The sequence below is a fragment of the Eurosta solidaginis genome, chromosome 4 (assembly GCF_040869045.1).
Source record: "Eurosta solidaginis isolate ZX-2024a chromosome 4, ASM4086904v1, whole genome shotgun sequence".
In the NCBI taxonomy this organism is placed as follows: Eukaryota; Metazoa; Arthropoda; class Insecta; order Diptera; family Tephritidae; genus Eurosta; species Eurosta solidaginis.
In genome coordinates this window covers 14,292,133-14,309,543 of record NC_090322.1, presented here as the reverse complement: position 1 = coordinate 14,309,543, position 17,411 = coordinate 14,292,133, and the positions used below count along the sequence as shown (strand labels likewise).

General features: G+C 37.5%; 1 protein-coding gene across 1 annotated transcript; it reads left to right on the top strand.

The window, feature by feature from the left end:
• The first annotated feature begins 12,056 nt into the window (after positions 1-12,056).
• Positions 12,057-16,020, top strand: HLH4C (Helix loop helix protein 4C). The gene is made up of 2 exons (XM_067778627.1): positions 12,057-12,162; positions 15,421-16,020. Exon 2 carries the CDS (start codon positions 15,453-15,455, stop codon positions 15,915-15,917), a length of 465 nt encoding a protein of 154 aa, XP_067634728.1. The 5' UTR covers positions 12,057-12,162; positions 15,421-15,452; the 3' UTR covers positions 15,918-16,020.
• The last annotated feature ends 1,391 nt before the right edge of the window (positions 16,021-17,411 follow it).

Genomic DNA, 17,411 nt, shown 5'->3' with positions numbered 1-17,411 from the left:
CTTCCCAGGAGCGACTCGGGGGTTTTTCCCGACCAAGGACTGTCATTTCGCTGTACCCTCATTTAATTTGTTGCGTCCCTCCCACAAATTGTCATCCTCCCTCCGTCTCCTGACCCCGGTCTTTAGAAATTGTTTTGCTGCGTTTGCCGGAAAGAATCTTTAGGACGGTCATACTTTTGTCAGTGTGTCACATTCAAGGGATGGTTGCACCGGACAAGTTGCTCTGGGCTAGATCCCAAAACCAGATGTCCTCGTAATTTTTATAAATCTTCTGTAGCTCCTTGCTGTTCACGCCCAAGGGCGTCCTGTAGTCTACGCCTCAGGCTAGCGCCTGAGGCCGCTCCCACTCAACTACTATATCCGTAGTAGACTTCTTCCCCCTCTTTTCCGGCAGCAATCGTGTAGGTAAGGGAAACAGACTCTTAGTCCCTACCGCCATTTGCCAGCACAGAATATATATGTTTGCGTCATCCGCCCAATGCAGCTCCTGCCTTGCACGGTGCCACTTTCCTAGAGGTTCTGGTCTCCGCGACGGCAACCCCCTTAAGGGCTTCATTGCGCCATGTTGCTAGGCCGCAAACCCAAATACACCGGGGACCCCAATGCTTACCCAGGGGCGTCCAGTCCCAGGGCCACAACAGCTTTTGCGTGCTAGCCTCTCACAACTCACCCTCGCTGCACTTCAGAATTCTGCAGTTAAACTGTAATGGATTAACTGGGAAGATCACGAAGATAGTCGATTTTATGAAGCGGCACAACATCCGCATCGCTGCAATTCAAGAGACTAAACTCACAGCAAGATATCTGCCTGTTCTGAGCTATAATGTCCACAGAAAAGATCACGAGAGCGGAAATGGAGGCGGTCTCGTGTTTATCATACACTACTCAGTGCAATATATATTTGATCCCGACATCGGCCGCAGGGACAGTGTCTTAGAACATCACGGCTTATCTGTCCTGCCACCTGTTGCCCCAGTGGATACCACCCTAATATCAGCGCCTTACTGGCGATAACAGCATTATCTTAGGTAATTTCAATGCCCATCACGATCTATGGCATTCAAACTTGCAGGCGGATAGCAGGTGCGAGATGTTAGCGGACCAAATAGAAGAAACGACGTTCTGCACAATAAACGGAGACATCCCCACTCGTATGTTGGGAAGCTGTCACAGTTCGCCAGATAATTCAATCATCAGCGCAGGACTCGTAAACTGCGTCAACTGGCAGCCGATGGTAACACTGGCATCCGCCCACCTGCCAATACTTATTTCGCTCGAGCGTACCGAGCGTAGCCGACTTCATCGTCACCGAAAAACGCACTTTCATAAACTTTAAAAAAGGAAAGTGGGAGGAGTACAAACCCTTTACAGACAGCTGCTTTGCTGCCCTCCCTATCCCGACTGATGCTCGCCAAGAGGAGCGTGCTTTCCGCAAGGTCCTTGAATCCGTCTCGGCTCGCTTTATTCCCGCCGGAAGAATTCCCGAAATTCGTTAACAGCCGAGGCTCTGGCGACCCCGAACTCCTCACGGATCTAGGGAGTGGGAGGGGGGGGGGTGGCCTAGAAGGTCGCATGTGGTCATAACAAATCGTTCCCGATATAGTCGGGCTTGGTACCGGAACGTACCGGATATGCACCCGGGAAAGGACCATCAACTCGATAACACTCCTCAAGGCCTTCGGGGAGTCTCCTTATCGCTACAACAACAAGAACAACAACAGCTCGATCCCGGCGACCCCCAAATAAGGGATATAAACCAACGCATCAGATTGCTTGTGGATGAACACAAGCGGGCGAAATTGGAGGAGCATCTAAGTAGTTGTGGGTATGGGTAAGCTTTGGTCCACCGTAAAGTCCCTATCGAATTCGTCTAGGCACAATGACAAAGTTTCGATCGCCTTTGGCGATAAAGTGCTGTCGGATTGGAAAAAATGCGCTTTTTGCCGACAATATATAATGCATTCTACGGTCGACAAAGATAGACGCACATAAACATAAATTCAGCGCGTCGCCAATTACCATCACCGCCAAAGAGGTTGAGGATGCCATCGGTCATGCTAAACCATCCAAAGCAGTGGGCCCAGACGGCATTGGCATGCCGATGCTTAAAAGCTTAGGGAAAGAGGGTTTCAAATATTTAGCGCATGTCTTCAACCTGTCTCTTTCCACCTTTGTCATTCCCGAAAAATGGAAAATGGCCAAAGTGGTCCCGCTACTAAAACCTGGGAAACCAGCTAACATAGGAGGGTCATATCGCCCGATATCTCTCCTATCGCCAGCAGCCAAGACGCTTGAAGCCATTTTGCTCCCCTACTTCAAAGCAAATTTGCAGCTAGCCTGTCATCAGCATGGCTTCAGAAAACTCCATAGCACCACCAGCGCGCTAAATGCCATTAGCACCCAGATAAAATGTGGTTTACATCAGAAGCCCCACCATAGAACAGTACTCGTTGCGCTAGACCTATCAAAAGCTTTTGATACGGTCAACCATAGCACGTTACTGCAAGACCTGGAAGGGTCTACCCTTACCCCCAAGTCTTAAAAGGTGGACCGCAAATTACCTGGGTGGTCTGCAGGCATCGGTGCAATTTAGAAACGCAACATCAAAACCAAGAAGAATTAAACAAGGGATGCCACAGCGTGGTGTCCTATTCCCACTTTGGTTTAACTTCTACATATCAAAGCTACCTTCGCCACCAGAAGGAGTTACTATCGTTTCCTACGCCGATGACTGCACAATAATGGCCACAGGCCCAGGCACAGGGATCGATGAGCTTTGCAACAGAATAAACGGCTACCTCCATGATCTCTCCAGTTTTTTCGCCTTGCGAAACCTGGCATTATCACCGACTAAATCCTCCGCGACCTTATTTACAACATGGACGTCCCAAATGTCGACCATTTTGAACATCCACGTCGATGGCACTACGCTACCGACTGTCCTACACCCCAAAATCTTGGGTGTGACGTTTGATCAGGATCTACATTTTGGTGAGCACGTAGCCGCAATTATTCCAAAAATCCAGAGCCGTAATAAAATCTCCAAATCCCTTGCTGGCAGTACTTGGGGAAAAGAAAAAGAAACGCTCATTACCACATACAAAGCAATTGGACAGCCGTTTGCGTGCTACGCGTCCCCTATATGGTCACCAAGCCTAACAGCTTCCCACTGGAAGAAGCTACAGGGCTGCCAAAATACTGCGCTCAGAACCGCCACGGACTGTCTTCTTATGTCCCCAGAACACCATCTACATAATGAGGCGAGAATACTCCCCATCAGGGAGAGAAATGAGATGCTAACCAAACAGTTTCTGTTGAATACCCAGAAACCTGGGCATCCCAACAGACATCTGATTGATGAGCCAACACCGCCTAGGGATTTAAGGAGTCATCTCCGTAAGCATTTTGAGGAAATACGGCACCTGAGAACTCAGCCGTATGAAGCAAACAAACACAAGCAAGTCCTTGGTGAACTCCACAAACAGGCGTCGGATCTTTATGCCGGGAATTTCCCGGTGAATCCAGTACTTAGGGAACAGTACCCAAAACTTGCGGAAGAGGAACGCATATTCCCCAGGGAAACGCGAGTCACTCTGGCTCAACTTCGTTCTGGATACTGTAACAGGTTAAACTCTTACATATCCAGAATCAACCCCCACATACAAAATGTATGCCCCGCTTGCAATGTGTCCCCACATGACACCAACCATCTCTTCAATTTTATTGTGGAACCAACGCCTCTAACCCCTCTCATTATGGTCCACCCTGTTGGAACAGAAAATTTCCTTGCATTCCCGTTAGAGGATATTGATGACAATTTGTGATCGGTTCCACCTTTTCGATGGGGCGAAGCACTGCTACAACAACAAACGCAACACGTGCCAGTCGCTTTTTCATTCTGCTAACTAGCACCAACTGGTCACAGCAAGAGAATTGAAATCGAGTCGCACCTGGTCCTGTCAGCGGAGTGGGTGTCTCCCTCCTTCTTCTGCTTCCGTAGGCGGGTTCCGATAAAAATACATTCTTAGCCGGAGCGTCATATTTCATTTGCATACCATAGCGTAGCCGCTGTGTTTTAATTCGCTGGACTACGTTGCTGTCTGCGTAAAGTTCGTACAGCTCATCATTAAATCTTCTTCGTTACCCGCCGTCGCGTAAAGGTTCGTAAAATTTTCGAAGAATTTTCCATACTGTACTTATCCACAATGAACTTTTCTCTCGAACACTCCCAGAGCCGCTTCATCTGATGTTGTCATGGTCCATGCTCCACCATAAAGCAGGACGGGTACGATAAGTGACTTGATTTTCGTTTACCGAGAGAAGACTTTACTTTTCAATTGCCTACCTTGCTTAAAGGAGCATTTATTGGCAAGAGTGATTCTTCGCTGGATTTCAGAGCTGATGTTGTTGTTTGTGTTAATGCTGGTTCCCAAATAAACGAAATCTTTTACTATTTCGAAATTATGGCTGCCAACAGTAGCGTGGTTGCCAAGGCGCAAATGCTCTAATAACTAACGATAATCGTATTTCTCTTTATGATGATGGTGCTACGGAGTTGCTTCAATCATACCGAAGATCCTGAGAAAAACTCCCCAGCGGGTTAGGGGATCAGAATATACCCGCGGTAGGTATGCCTGTCGTAAGAGGCGACTAAAATACCAGATTCAAGGGGCTGTGTAGCGCAACCTTTCAGGTTGCCAGCGCAATATATAGCTTCTCCAAACCCAATTGTCAACCTCACCTACCCGCGGCGAATCCTGTTTCACTAACAGACTAGGCTCTGGCGACCCCAAGCTCCTCATGGAACTTGGGGGTAGGGAGGGAGGGAATGGCCTGAAGGTTTAATGTGGCCACATAAATCGTTCCCGAGATGGTCGGGCTAGCACCTTAATGGTGCTATGGTACCGGAGCGTACCGGATTTGTATCCGGCAAAGGACCATCACATCGATAACACTCCCCAAAGCCTTCGGGAAGCAACCTTATCGCTACAACAACAACAGAAAAACTAATTTTAGAGATTTGTTTTTATTCTAGAGATTTTTTCTATGTTAGGTTATGTTGAACTGATGGGTCCGTCAGGACCTCGTGGGGATCTGCGCTCTATCCACCACCTAAATTCGCGTGTTCGTGCCTTTGGAGTTTTGGCACAACTTTTATAGCCACCGCCAGCTCGCGAAGTTGTCGCACGCTATCATCTTTAAACCATTTAACAACCCCGCCGAATCAAAGGTTGGGATGGCGTAGAAGGTTTAATGTGGTCATATAAATTGTTCCCCAGATGGTGGGGCTAGTACCTTATATAGTGTTAACTACTTTGTACTCTTTACTTTAATTTTTAAAATAATTTTAATTGAGTTTTCGTGTTAACTTAAAATTTTGAATAACTTCAAAAAAAGAAAATTCTAATTAGTTTGAAAATATCTAAACTCAAAAATACAAAAATAAATTTTATATTACAAACAAAACTAAAAGTTTTTTAAAATATCAACTTGAATGTTGATATCGTGTGGTTCAAGTTATCATGAATTGTTTAACGCAACTTAAAAATATATGAAGAAAAATGAAAACAATCCAGTGTAACTCGTAAACTAGAACATTTTATGCAATACACAAAATTGCTTTGTAACCAAACAACCAGTTATTTATGTACATACAACATTTTTAAGTGCACGAACTGATCTGCGATTTGCGAAAGCAAAAAAATGTTAAAGTAATGAAATTTTTTACAATTTGTGCATTCTACATGTATGAAAGCTATTTGCTCATCAGAGAAATCGATATACATAACTCAATAGACCTTCTAATCACCAGACTGGCCAGACTTCCAACTACAATCAAAACGAAAATATTTATCAACAATCAAAATTTCTCGAATAACGTAAATGCCATTGCCAATCATCAATCAACTACTTATTAATTTTAATATTTTTTTATTAAATTTAATTTTATGTAAGTACAATTTTTATTCTAATATTAAATTTAAAATTTTTCAATTATAATTTAAATTAAAATTTTAAACCTTTTAAATTTCAAATTTATTTTAAGATTATTTTTATATCTTAAAAATTTTAATATAAGTTATTTAAATTTATTTATTTTTTATATAAAATTAAATATTGTATTTAAATTGTTAACTCCCTTTCCAAAAAATTCTTAAATATTTTCTTATTTTCAAATTTTTCATTTAAATTTCTTTTCATATGGTTCTACGTTCACCAATACGAACTCGTAAATTTACAAATGCAGAAAATCAAAATATCAACCATACAAATAACATCATGACTCACAATACAACTCAAAATTCTAACATTAATACAACACAAAACAACATCTCTAATACAACACAAAATACTTCAACACAAGATAACTTTACAAATTTTCCTTCTACTAAATCTATTAAATTACCACAATTTTGGCAAGATTGTCCTGATGCCTGGTTTTTGCTTGTTGAAGGACAATTTGAAATTAACAATATCAATGATGACAATTTAAAATTTCAAAATGTTCTAATTACTCTTCAACGAGATACTATATCTAAAATTTTAGATGTTATTAACCCTCCTCCTCTTTTTAATAAATATGATACAATCAAAAAAATTATATGTGAAAGATTTTCTCTTAGCGAAGAAAAACGATTAGAACAATTATTTTCAAAAACTGAACTTGGTGATCGTTCACCATCTGAATTATTCAGATTTATGAAATCACTTATAGGTACTGACTCCATTGTAAGTCAAGAATTACTTTTCAAATTATGGATTCGTAAATTGCCACAAGAAATACAAATCCATTTAACTTCTAGTAACAATTAAAAAAAAAATGAAGTAATTATTTTAGCTGACAAACTTTTTGATTTAATCAACAAACGTCATTCTTCCAAATCTCCTGTAGTCTCAAGTATAAATAATAATATTTTAGAACAATGCGTTAAAAATTTAACTGAATTAACCACGGCTATTTTTCAAAATTTAAATAAAATTTCTAATGATATTAATCAATTACAAATCCGTTCAAGATCTAAAGATAGAAATAGATTTAAATCTCGAAATTTTTCAAAATCAAGAAATTTTTCAAACAATCGTAATTTTACTTCACAAACAAATATTTGTTGGTATCACAAAAAATTTAAGAATAACGCTCTTAAATGTATACCCCCATGCAATTTTAATCAAAATCACAATTCAAATTCCGAACAAAATTTAAACTGAAACGATCCATTATGACGGTGACGGATAATGGAACTATTATTAAACCTACTCGTCGCCTATTCATATTTGATAAATTCAATAAACTTAATTTTCTTATCGATACCGGCGCAGTTGTATCAGTTATTCCTTTTTCTAAATTTAAAATTTATAAAAGAAATTCGGATCTTACTTTGACCGCAGCAAACGGTTCTTCAATTGAAACTTTTGGTACAAAACTACTTAAAATTGATTTAGGTTTAAGAAGAGATTTTGAATTTCCATTCATTATTGCGAACATTGATACACCAATTTTAGGAGCAAACTTTTTAGAAAAATTCGGAATTATTGTCAATATTAAAAATAAAGAAATAATGGATTCTACTACAAAAATTAAAGTTGCTGGATCTTCTGGATTTTCTGATATTTTCTCACTCAAAATTCCTATTGTCGAAAATAAGTTTTCAAAATTACTTAATGAATTTCCGTCTATTACCTGTGAACCAGATTATACTAAAAAAGTTAAACACCATACGGTTCACAGGATAGAAACAAAAGGTATTTTACCATTTTCGAAACCCAGACGTCTTGATCCAATCAAACTTAAAATTGCTAAAACTGAATTTGAATTTTTAGTTAAAACTGGTATATGCAGACCCTCAAATTCTCCTATTGCATCTCCACTTCATCTCGTTCCTAAAAAAGAACCAAATGATTGGAGACCTTGCGGAGACTATCGAAGACTTAATTTTATTACTACACCAGATCGGTATCCTTTACCACATATTCACGATTTAACAATTGATTTAAAAAACAAACAATTTTTTTCCAAAATTGATCTTGTGCGTGCCTACCACCAAATTCCAATGGCAGAAGAAGACATTCATAAAACTGCAATAACTACCCCTTTTGGAATGTTTGAATTCGTAAGAATGCCTTTCGGTTTACGAAACAGTGCTCAAACTTTCCAACGCTTTATTAATGAAGTATTTTCTGATTTCGATTTTGTATTTACATACATTGATGACATTCTTATTGCCAGTGATAATGAAGATCAACATATAAATCATTTAAAATCAGTTTTCAAAAGATTTGAAGAATATAATTTAAATATCAAACCTTCAAAATGTACTCTCGGTGTAAATAAATTAAATTTTTTAAGTTACGAAATTTCAGGCGAAGGTATTAAACCATCTTTAGATAGAATTGAAATCATAACAAATTTTGAAAAACCAATTTCTATAAATAAATTACAAAAATTTTTAGGTATGATAAATTACTATCACAGATATATTAAAATTTTAGCAACAGAACTTAGTCCTCTGCATGAAATGTTAACACATGCAATTAAAAACAAACTCAAACAATTAAATTGGACAAATGAAACCACAACAGCTTTCGAAAATGTTAAAAAACTTTTTGCTAAAAATACTTTACTTACACATTTCGACAAAAATGGTACTTTATCATTAGCAGTAGATGCATCAAATGTTGCTATTGGAGCAGTTCTTCAACAAACTAGCAATAATATACTAGAACCCTTAGCTTATTTTTCAAGAAAATTAACTACAACAGAAACTAAATATTCAACATTTGATCGTGAACTTTTGGCAATTTATAATTCAATTAAACATTTTAAACATTTTCTTGAAGGTAGAACTTTTACTATTTATACTGATCATAAACCTTTAATTCATGTTCTAAATTCTAAAGTAGATAGATCTCCTCGTCAACTACGTCATCTTGAATATATTGCTCAATTTACAAATGATATTCAATATATACGCGGAAAAGACAACATAGTTGCCGACACACTTTCCCGTATTCCAGAAATAAATGCAATTTCTACTCAAGATATAAATTTAGAAACTTTATATAAAGAACAGCAAACTGATACATTTTTACAAAAAACCATTTCTGATCCAAATTCTAAAAATAATTTAAAAGAAATTCATATTCCAATTATTAATTTAAACATATGGTGTGATGTTTCTCTACAACCTTTTCGACCTTATGTTCCACATTCTATGAGAAGAATTATATTTGACAAAATTCACTCATTATCTCATCCAAGTATAAGAACAACTAGAAAATTAATTCAAAATAAATATTATTGGCCTAACATGCGTAAAGAGATTAACGATTGGACTTCATCTTGCATCAATTGTCAAAAATCCAAAATTTCAAGACATACTAAATCTCCTATCCAAAAAATTCAAATACCATCAGGCCGTTTTGAACATATTCATATGGATATTGTTGGACCTCTTCCAGTTTCAAATGGAAATTGTTATATTTTAACAATTATTGACAGATTTTCACGTTGGCCTGAAGCTTATCCGCTTAAAGATATTTCAACAAATACTATAGTAAAAACTTTTATTCAAAATTATATACCACGATTTGGTATACCATTAAATATTACAGTAGATCAAGGTTCACAATTCACCTCAAAGTTTTTTACAGAATTAACTAAACTTTTAGGTTCTCATAAAATTCATACATCTCCTTACCATCCCCAAGCAAATGGCATGATAGAGAGATTTCATCGAACTTTAAAAGCAGCAATTATAGCATCAAACGACTCGGTTCATTGGTCTGACATTTTACCATTCATTCTACTTGGTTTACGAACTTCTATTAAAGAAGATTTAAAATGTTCATCTGCTGAACTTGTTTATGGCCAAACACTTAGAATACCTGGTGAATTAATTATTTCAAATAGTAATAAAGAACATGATTTTTCTAATGACGCTCTTCATAAAATAAGAGAATATTTTTCACTTGTTCGTTCTAAAGTTTTTCATCATAACAAAGAAAATGTTTTCGTTCCTAAACAATTAGAAAATTGTGAGTATGTTTTTGTTAAAGTTCTTCGTAAATCTAATTTAGAATCACCTTATGAAGGACCTTTTAAAGTTATATCTAAGAAACATAAAACATTTACAATTCAATACAATAATACTATTAAAAATATTTCAATTGATTTACTTAAACCAGCAAACATACTTATTAACACTAATTTAAATACAAATACATTAAGCAACAAAAAAAGGTTACATTTAATATTAATTAATAATTTGTTTGTTTCAAATTTTCTTGGAGGGGGAGTAAATATAGTGTTAACTACTTTGTACTCTTTACTTTAATTTTTAAAATAATTTTAATTGAGTTTTCGTGTTAACTTAAAATTTTGAATAACTTCAAAAAAAAGAAAATTCTAATTAGTTTGAAAATATCTAAACTCAAAAATACAAAAATAAATTTTATATTACAAACAAAACTAAAAGTTTTTTAAAATATCAACTTGAATGTTGATATACCTTAATGGTGCGTGTTACCTGAACGTACCGGATTTATATCCAGCAAAAAATCATCAACACTCCCCAAGAGCTTCGGCGAGTGTCTTTATCGTTAATACAATAGCAAATCATCCTCTCGGAAACAGTCAAAGTCTAAGTGTTACCTCAATTTGCCTTGCCTCCTTCTTGCACATTCTCTCTTTGACGTGCAGCTTTCGAGGTAGTTGGTACCTCGCTATTTGGGTTCATCTGTTTAAGACCCACTTGTCTTGTCTACGTGGCTGGCCTACCCCGCAGCGCTGGCTTCTTTGTGCCGCTTGAAAACAGGCTTGTGGTCTTCAGACGAACGTTACTTTTTAATTCTGCCGCTCGAAGCTTACTCCTCCTCGTACCGGTTGCAGTGCCGAGGGTTTCTCGCAGCTAAACTCTTGAACTGCCTTCGATCTACTTCTACCGCCCCACGGGCCCATTCCAAGTACTCACTCTCCGGGTCTGTTGGGTCGAACACTGCTCCCAACCGTTCAAATACGCTTAGCACGGTGCTGCGAGAGAGCTTTCTTACTCCCTCTTCTCCCCCTTCTTCATAGAGCTTCTTCACTACCTTCGGTACCCAAGCACGCAGCATCGCTTATATCGCTTTAGTCTTCTTTGGCTTGCGACGCAGTTCTCCCTTTCGCCTCCTTATTATTATCTTGCGTTGTTCAACTTGGTCGTACTGCAACCTTCGCGAAAAAGCGGGCTCATCGGTCTAATATTAAATATGGTGAAGAAACCGTCCGCCACATCAGCACCTCTTACCGTGGTAGGGCCATTTTTACTTCCCGAGGCAGTCCGGTATGGGGAAGACTCCGTTGAAAAACAGCCGAATATATCATCCTCTGTCTGCAATTCATCTAATAGGCCCGGTTCGAACTTCTTTCCCAATTTGCGTTGTGCTGCTTTTTAATTTTTCCTACAAATATGCGGGACGGGGCTTATGTGCATGTTTTATGCCGATCCCGAATGGCGTCTGCAACGCAGATGAATTTTCGCTTTCGAAGCTTTTCATGGCAGAAATACACTCGGAGTGATTGCCGAACAACTGCGACCCCGTTTAAAAAAAAAACTCTTCTAACGTTTTTTCAGTTGCTTTTTTGGGAACTTGAACCCAGAACATTTTATGTAGTAGGCTCGCTACTTCCACACCACGGAGGCCGGCGCGCCAATGAACTAAGTACGTATTATATTTTCATATAAATAGGTATGTTATACTTCAAAATGAAAAATCAATAAATTATAATATATTTATTTGGGTAATACTATTTCCGCCATTTTATAATATCTCTCTTTCCAATGTAATTTAATTCCTTTCTAAACCTCAGAATCTCTTTGCAATTGTTGTTGTATAGTACATAGCGCTTTTCCTATTGGTTGTTTGAAAAAGGTACATAAACAAAATACACCCCATTTTCCTTTCAATTCACCAACAACAGCCAACTCCGTTTAAGGAGGGCAGTTCGCAGTATTCTATAAAAGGATGCTGCACTGTCATGGATGATTAAATTTTGACTCAGACACGATAACGGCTAACACAGATGGAAAAGTGAGGACGCGCGTGCAGTGAATAAAATATATATACTTAAATACATACATACATATAAAACGTAATACAAATAATTCAATTAAAGTATTAAAGGTAATAACAAAGAGTGCAAATAGTTTTTTATATTAGCGCAAATAATAATCCCAAACTAAAAAAAAATTATTAAAGGCTGAGTTTAGTTCTGCCGATTTGTCCGTTGTGGGCAACTCCATGACTTCGGCAGTAAAATCAACTTAAAAAAAATCCCAATTTCTTGTCCGCATTTAGACATATTTTAAAGTAAAAGTAAAATATTAATATTGACAATTTGATCGTTTAAGCTAAGAAAGCTGGTGAAATTATATTTTAACCCGTTCACTACCATGGGGACCATGCATACCAATAGGAATTTAAAAAAATTGGCAAAAATGCAATATATGTATGTCCTATTTAAATAACCAAGTGTCCTATTGGTAATTATAGATATATAATGTTCACTATCAACTCTTTGAGGTTTGTCCAACGAATCTAAACATTTTTACAGTTATTTTTTTGCAACTACTATTATGTATTGTGGCCGTGTTATTGAAAATGGCCTTCATTTATGCGTGAAAATAGACTTTTGTAGACCTAAAAGCTCTTTTGTGTAAACATACATACATATATGTAAGAGTCTTAGTTAAGATTCGAGTGATAAATAAATAAATGTGAGGCGCGATAACGTCCGAAGAGATTTTAAGCCGAGCTTCTCTTCCAATTTGCGTTCGTGCTCCTTTTAATTTTTCCTATAAATTGGCGAGACGGGACCTATGCCGACTCTGAACGGCATCCGCAAGGCAGATGAATTTTCACTGAAATCTTTTTATAGCAGAAATACACTCGGATTGCTTGCCAAACATGCCAAGGGGAGACCTCGGTTAAAAAAAAAATTTTCTCTATTTGAAAAACCTAAAATTTTGATGTTGCTTTGCCTGGGGCGTGAACCCAGAATCTTCGGTGTGGTAGGTGGAGCACGCTACTATCACATCTCGGCGGCCGCAAGTGAGTAAGCAGCAAATATGTTATATGTGAGTTTTTTTTTTTTAATCGGGATAATTGATCCCATCGGCATGGTTTACGCTAAAAAAATAGAGCATATTATACCGTCGGTGTGCAAAAATGTGACAACAGTTTTTATATTTGAATAAATGATACTGATGATCCAATAAGTGCCAAGCAACGGCTAGTAAGAAAGCCAGTAGTAGATATAATCCCAAGATACAATTTGTTTTCTAAGGATTTTATTTTTATTTTTGCCAAGTTTACCCACTTACCCTTACACCCCCTTGTAGTACGGTAGTAAAAGGGTTAAAAGTCAAAGTGGAAAACATTGAGAGAACTTTTAGTGACATTTTAAACTATGAGGAAAGTACTCGTAGCCAAAATGTAATAGGGACCTCATTTTATTTCTACTTTTTTCTCGCATACACCACTGGAAGTTGCCAAGAAGCTGAAGAGGTTTACAAGGTGTAAGCAGAACAGCCGTCGCTGTTTCACAAAATTGTTCAATGAATTCAAATTAAAATATAGCAAACCGAAGGTGCTTTTACTTGTGCTCCATATTCTATGTAGGTAAAGAAGGCATTGTCGTTTCTTTTCCTCTAGTAAATAAGAATAAATAAAAAGTGCTAAAAAATTGTTTCCATACATTAAGCAACACGATAATGATAATTATCATACGCTCCGAATTGCATAATATGAAGATACCGCCTTCATCATCTTACAGCGAGTCGTTCAATGCATATTGAACAAACCGTTCTGCATTCTATCATATCGATTGTGCAGGATTAATTTCCTCGGGCCTTAAGATACCATATTTGTCGATCCATATCAAAGGTGCCCAAGTCCGCGAATGACATTTTTTCTGATTTTATATGCCAATAGATCAGGTTTTTAGGTTAAAATAAATAAAATTTATCTAAATAATTGAATTCCACCGAGTCGAATATGTTATTAACTCGATCGACCGTTGTAGAGTTATTGTGATTTAAAAAATTTGTTTCGAACATTAATGCAACATAATTGCAAATGTTCAACTTTTCATATTTTCTATACCTTTCGTAATGAAATGAAATTGTATTTTAAGTTTATCGCGAGTCTCAAAATCGTAAGTCTTTAAAGGAGAAGAGATAGACCCAACAATAAATATACCGAAAGATCCGGATGACGGTCTGAAATGATTTAGCCATGTCCGTATATTTGCCGGTCCGTTTGAACGCAAACTAGTCCCTCAATTTTTTGAGATATCTTTATGAAATTTGGTCATCGAGTATATTTTTGTCTACGGTTAGAAATTTGTCGGAACCGACCGTATCGGACCACTATAGCATATATATACCCCCCATACAACCGAGATTTTTATGTAATTTCTACCAGATTTCAACAGCTAGAAGTTTCAAATTTCACCAAATGCTTATACATAGTATGCATCCCATACAAATTATTGTTCAGATAAGAGATCAATGGTATAGCTATCTCATGAAGACAACAAGAAACGTGAAACTTTGTGTGATTTGTTTGATATTTATCGAAAATTTCTATATAAATTGCACTTCATAAAGAGCCTATTATTCGAAGACAGCCCCGTCCTTACTATATTTTTTTTTTTGTTGCAATGTACCTGGCACATATCTTCACAGTTTTCCACGACGTATATCAAGTGAACAGCAAACTTGAACTGCCCAACATTTGCTTATGATGGGCTTCCACGACTTCCGATATGTTGCAACTCATATGCCTTTCGTATTCCACTTCTGAATTGTGCCTTCTTAGGGATTTAATAAATATTAAATTTTTATTGCAAATTGAGAAACGTGTTTCGCAAAAAAATACTAACAATTGCTTTAAGCCCCATCACACAAACACCATCACCCTATGATTTTGCTCTACTATTTGACTAGGTGTTAAAATATGTGCTGATAATAATAAAATTTGTGAAAATAATAACAATAACAAATATAATGTGGTTAGTTAGAGAGTACTTAACCAGCGAGCACAAATGAAAGGGGTGGCGTATTGACGCACGCCAAGGCGTACAAATATGAAACAAACAAATAAAATATTGTAAATAGTAAAGGGGGTAAGGAGTAACCCCTTAAGCCAAAATACTTGTAGAGAAGCAAATTCACAGCCGCATAAATAATGCATTCGTCGCTAACGGCATGCGTTCACGTATAATAAAATATACGTCCTTGTAATGGGCGTCCTGGCACATGTTGCTTAACCACAAATTAAAGGGGCGTGACAATTTGGTTTAAAAAACTTTAAAAATTTGTGGGACGATTTTGTGAAAACATATTTTTTAATATTTATTTTTCTTTTGTTTTCTTTCAGCAACCATACACATATATACCATATTCATCGCCATGGTTTACGATATGACACATATGGTACCGGCACAGAGCATCTCCTTGGGACGCTATTATCTGCACGACCTCAATGGCAGCGCAGAGAATCATGATTACGTATTGGATATTGATCGACGTTTTCAAGCACGCATGGCCTGTGAGACCATGCCTCAGACGTCACCGCCACCACCACCCACACCAGCTCCACGACGTCGTACCACACCTATAGCGCACTTAGATCCTTCCGAATTGGTGGGTTTGTCGCGTGAAGAACGTCGTCGCCGTCGACGTGCAACACTAAAGTATCGTACAGCTCATGCTACACGCGAACGTATACGTGTCGAGGCATTCAACGTGAGTTTCGCTGAGTTGCGTAAGCTTTTGCCCACTTTGCCACCGGATAAGAAATTGTCGAAAATCGAAATACTCAAGCTAGCCATATGTTATATAGCATATTTGAATCATGTGCTGGAAACCCCATAGTAAATTTTGTGGTTTTAGCTGAGCATTTGTGCTTTATGGGAATCCTTACATATTATTACAATAATTTAAGCTGCAATGTGATACTACATACTTTATTTTTAATTTTTAACTTAAGTCATACATATAAAAAAAAAATAAAAATAAAACTTGGCGCGATTTGTTTTTAATTGAAAACACTTTTTTTGTTTAATTTTTGATGTTGCCGGAACTTCAACCTACGGCCTTCGTTGTGGTAGGCGAGACACGCTACTACCACGCAACAGCAGTACAATTAGGGTGGTTCTCAGAAATCAAATAACTGATTTTTCCAGTCTCACCCCTTCAGACGGTAATATCTACCTTATGGAAATCAAAGTAACAGGTCAATGGTGCAATACCATAACGCCCTAGCCAACCAATTGGTTTTACGCCATATCCATCTCGCCAGTTTCTCGACATTGGATTTTTTCGCTGTATTGGCAGTATTTATGCACTCCGTTGTGTTTTACTTGTGGAAACTTTCATTTGTGTTCCAAAAGAGATTGTAGGTTTTGTATAATACTGCTAGATTAAATTGAATGTGGAGAAGCTCGCGGGTCTTACGAGTGTTTCGAAAATCTCGCGAGACATGTTTTCTTAAACGAATTCGGAAATCGTAGCTCTACTGTTGTTGTTAATGTGAATGTCGGGTTAAGAAAAGCTTGCGTAAAAACTGAAGCTGATCAGCTAGGTCCATAACTTTGCAACAAAAAAATACGAAATTATGATATTTTAAATTTGTTTTTCCACTTTTGAAATCTTCAAAAAATATGTATTCTATAACGCGGAATGATACGTTCTAATGTAGGATAAACACACTATGATGTTTTGCGCCAACAGTCTCATCTGCTGCTTCACAAAATTGTATTTATCTCGTACATTTGCAACCATTGGCCACCTGCGACTTGTCTACCACGAATCCAAAAACATACCAATTGAATATACAACTAGGTACATTGATACAAACAATTATTCAGGCAACTTAGGACATAAAAGAAATCACACATCGGTTAGCGTTCGTTGGGGAAGAGCGGAATTCTTTTTGGAGCATATCTAAGTTATATAAACGGATAATTTTAGTATTACATTGTACGTATATACATTTTATTTATTTCCTTGTATGCCTATTTTGAATTGCGTATACAAGGTGTTTTGTTAGGCACATGTTGTTGTATTAACGACAAAGACACTCCCGAAGGTTTTGAGGAGTGTTATCGATGTTGATGGTCCTTTGCCGGATACCGGTATGTTCCGATAACAAAGCACCATTAAGGTTCTAGCCCTACCATCTCGGGAACGATTTATATGATCACATTAAACCATTCAGCCCATCCTACCCCACTCGTAGTTCCATGAGGAACTTGGGGTCGCCAGAGCCTCGCCTGCTAAATATTAGTATGATACATTCATATTTGTAACAGGATTCTACTCGCGTAGAGTGCAACTCTAAAATTATTGTTTATTTTCTTCTCTAAT